The sequence below is a fragment of the Arachis ipaensis genome, chromosome B01 (assembly GCF_000816755.2).
Source record: "Arachis ipaensis cultivar K30076 chromosome B01, Araip1.1, whole genome shotgun sequence".
NCBI classification, from domain to species: domain Eukaryota; kingdom Viridiplantae; phylum Streptophyta; class Magnoliopsida; order Fabales; family Fabaceae; genus Arachis; species Arachis ipaensis.
Window position 1 is genome coordinate 16,748,046 of NC_029785.2, and position 3,740 is coordinate 16,751,785.

A 3,740-nucleotide genomic window follows, 5' to 3' on the forward strand; every position below is an offset into this window, starting at 1 on the left:
CTTATTGATCTATATATATAATAATAAGTTTGCGGAACTTAATAATAAACCGGAAAAACTTACACCGAGTGTGTAAATTAATCCATTCTCATATATTATTATTACTACTTTATAATAGCAACATAAAAATTGTCCTTTTAATAAATCTCGATGGTGGGAAAATTGAATAAGTGATGAATGATTTTTGGTTTAGGGTTAAAGTGTAAGATGAAAATAACAATACTTAGAAAGTGTTTTTTGGATATCGAAGCAACTACACATAGTTTTTGTGTCCAAAATTAGAACACGAATTCTTGGTTTCATCCATGCAAGGGTTGTCCCCATCCCACTCCTTCGCTACCCTTAGCTTTTTCCATGGATGGGCCCCTAAACCTCTTAGACCCCCACTTGACCCATAACCGACAATTTACTCCTTAATTAATCACAACCCATTATTTCTTCTTATTCAATGTTATGCCATGAAATAATAATGTACCTTACCACTATACTTCCAAACGTGAGATGCTTAATTTGATGTTAACATAGATTTCAACATATAATTTTATACGATTTATTATCTTATTTTGGCATAATTTATTTATCATTTTACTTAAAGTTTCATGTCAATAATTCATTGAATAGTATAAAGTAGAGTATACGAAAAATGGAGAAATATAGACAAAAAAAATTGTAAAAGTAAATTAGATTTGGAAAATGAACATGTGAGTAGAGAAGGCAGCTTTTTTTTTTCTTTGGTAATTTTTTCTCAATGAATGCAATGAATTAACTAAAAAGGAAAGTACAAGGAGACAATGAGTTTAGTGAAACAATGCAATTATGTATATAGTAATCTTTTTTTGCTTGTGATTTTTGTGATGAAAAAGTGTGGAGGACCATCACTTTTATTAAAATCTGTCTAATACTTAACCAGCAAAAAAAAGTGAGTAATTCCATACTATTCGATAAAATTTTGAACCATTAAAAATATCAATAATAACTAATTGATGACTACAAATCACAAATTTTATAGGCCTCCTAGCACTCATCTTTCGTGATTTTCGTAAGGATGTAGTATATTTTTATTTTATTAGGCCAATTTAAAAATTTATTGTTCATATTATTTACAAAATTCATTATCTACCTAACAAAATCGAACTAAAATACATCTGAAATCAAAAGAAATATTCAAGAGATAAATTACAAAATTATAGACAGAACTATCATGATATAGTAAAAATAGTAGTAGTAGTAGTAGTATTATATATCAAAATAAATACACAAATGGATATCATTTCCTTTTCATTTTTCACAATTAAAACAAAAGATAATTTCTTTCGAGCAGTTTTGACATTTGACTCCACACAATCTTTAATTTGTACACACAGCATGCTGAGTATATAAGTAGTTCCAATTCATGAATAAAAATTGAGAGAAGCTAAAAGTAAGACACGTCACAAATTAACTCTTTGATAGATATACTATATGATGATGAAGCAATGATTGACGACAGAAGAAAATGAAGGTGATTAAGAAAGACAAATTACATAATAATTGTTGATTGATGTATGGAGGAGGTAGCTAGAAGAATCTAGCGCAAGAAGATCGTAGGTCCATTTCTTGGGTCCAAGCGTTTCGGTCCTGAATGTGCAAGTGCCAGTAGGTTTGAGCCAGCGTGTCTGGGTCCATTATTGTTCCATCAACAATTCCACTTCCTACTACTACTCCACTGTTACTGCTACTTAACTCCCCATATGATGATGCTACTATTCTTTCTTGAGACGACGTCGTTTGCCCTCTACAACATTCCACACACACATACTATAATTGCCATTTGCCCTACCACTAAACTACACTTATTTAGTTGCCATTTTTTTTGGTTTTCTCAAAATTATTTTCATTTATATTCAATTTCAGGAAAAAATACTAAAAAATCATCGGAATTTATNAAAAATTCAAAATTTAGAATATCTAAATTCAATGAATTGCTATGCATTGATAATGTACAATACAATAATAATAGACAAGTGACAAATCATTGAGTAATTATCTATACTGATTTAGCATTTTCTTAGCTTTCACACTTTATAGACTAGCAATGTGTTAAAATCTTAAAATAATATGAACTTAAAATTATGTTTCTTATATGTAAATTTATTAAGCAATATTCTTACCCTTTTTTAAGAGAAAAAATAAAGAAAAAAGAAAAAAAAATTCAGGTAGGTTAATGGGTAGAATAATAACTAGGAATCGAAGGGGTGAGGAATTGGAACAAGATAATAATTGGCAAGAAGCTAGGTGGAAGATCCGAATGAGGATATATATGATATAGGATGATGATGAGAGTGGAAAAAAAGGGAGAGGATCTTGTGAAGAGAAATATATAATTAAATAAAGAAACGAAACGAACCTGGGTGGGCCAACAAGACCATCTATGATAACATGGGCTACGTGCACTCCCTGAGGTTGAAATTCCCTCGCCAGGCATTGCGATAGTGCTCTCAATGCGAATTTCCCACAGCCTGTATTTTCATGGAAGTATTTAAATAAGAGTAACAGATAATTAAAATAAATAAGAAGAGAGTGTATTATATTGTATTTACATAATTCAGAGTATCCAGCAATGCCGTTTAGAGAAGCGGAGCAGCCAGTGAAGAGAATCGTGCCCTTTCCTCTTTCCACCATGCCCGGCAGCACCTTAATAATTATTCCTTCACTTTATTAATTCCATCGAAAAGTAAACGACAAATTCCTTCTTGTATTCTGCTGTGATTGGTAGTTAAACATAAAATAGAAAATATAGCGTTCTCTCCGCACTTTTTAAAACATGTGATTGTTACCTGTTGAGCGCAGTGAAAGGCGCCAACGGAAGAAACAGCAAGGGATTTCTGGAAGGAGTCTAGGCGGAGGTCGTGGAAGGAGGTTGGATTCCAATGATTGGTATTGGCGGAGGTGTTTTGGAGTGGATGATAGTAAGCATTGTAGACGAGGACCTCGACGAATCCGAGGGACAGCACTCCTTCGAAGGCCTCCCTTACGCTTCTTGAGTCAGAGCAGTCGATTCGAATCGCGAACACCTGCGCCTTCTCTTCCCGTGCTATCTCCTCCGCAAATCTCGACAGCCTCCCTGCATCAACCACTTAATTCAATTATGTGATATAATTATGATTTTGTGTGTTGCTGATGATGAGTGCTACCTAAGTCGCGAGCAAGGATGGCCACCGTGTAGCCTTCGTGAGCGAATTTGCGGGCGATTGATAGCCCCAGATTGGGGCCCACCCCGACGATGGCAGCAATGCCTCGTGACGAAGCAGAGCTGCTTGCCATGCTTCGCATATTTGACAAATGAAGGTGAGGAATTAAGTATTCTGTGGTGGATTGATTAATTAATATTAGAATTTTGAAATTTTTGACTGAGAAACAAGGAATGAATAGTAGTGGTGGTGGTGGTGGCTGGATTATTGAGTGAAAGGAGAGGGAGACTTAATAGTACTAATATAAGAGGAGTGAGAAAGTGAGAAGGTAGATTAAAGAAATTATTGGATTGGTGGAGAGAGGGAGATGTGTCCTCCGCCCAGTCTGAATCATTGCCTCCCTCACAACAGGCACTTTCTTCCTCACCTCTCCATCCTCAACACAAATATAAATGATTTCCCTATTAGGAAATATTATTTCTGTCAGCTGACCGCTGCATATATTACTTAGTATTGGAGTAACAAAAATAACCAAGCGCTTTAGATTTTATTGTTTTTGTTATTAGTTAA

The 3,740-nt window shown here is 34.3% G+C and overlaps 1 protein-coding gene across 1 annotated transcript; it reads right to left on the reverse strand.

The window, feature by feature from the left end:
* LOC107626503 (estradiol 17-beta-dehydrogenase 1) lies at positions 1,250-3,666 on the reverse strand. The gene is made up of 5 exons (XM_016329403.2): positions 3,174-3,666; positions 2,817-3,103; positions 2,580-2,673; positions 2,387-2,498; positions 1,250-1,774 (listed from the first exon to the last, which is right to left on the reverse strand). Exons 1-5 carry the CDS (start codon positions 3,310-3,312, stop codon positions 1,558-1,560), a joined length of 849 nt encoding a protein of 282 aa, XP_016184889.1. The 5' UTR covers positions 3,313-3,666; the 3' UTR covers positions 1,250-1,557.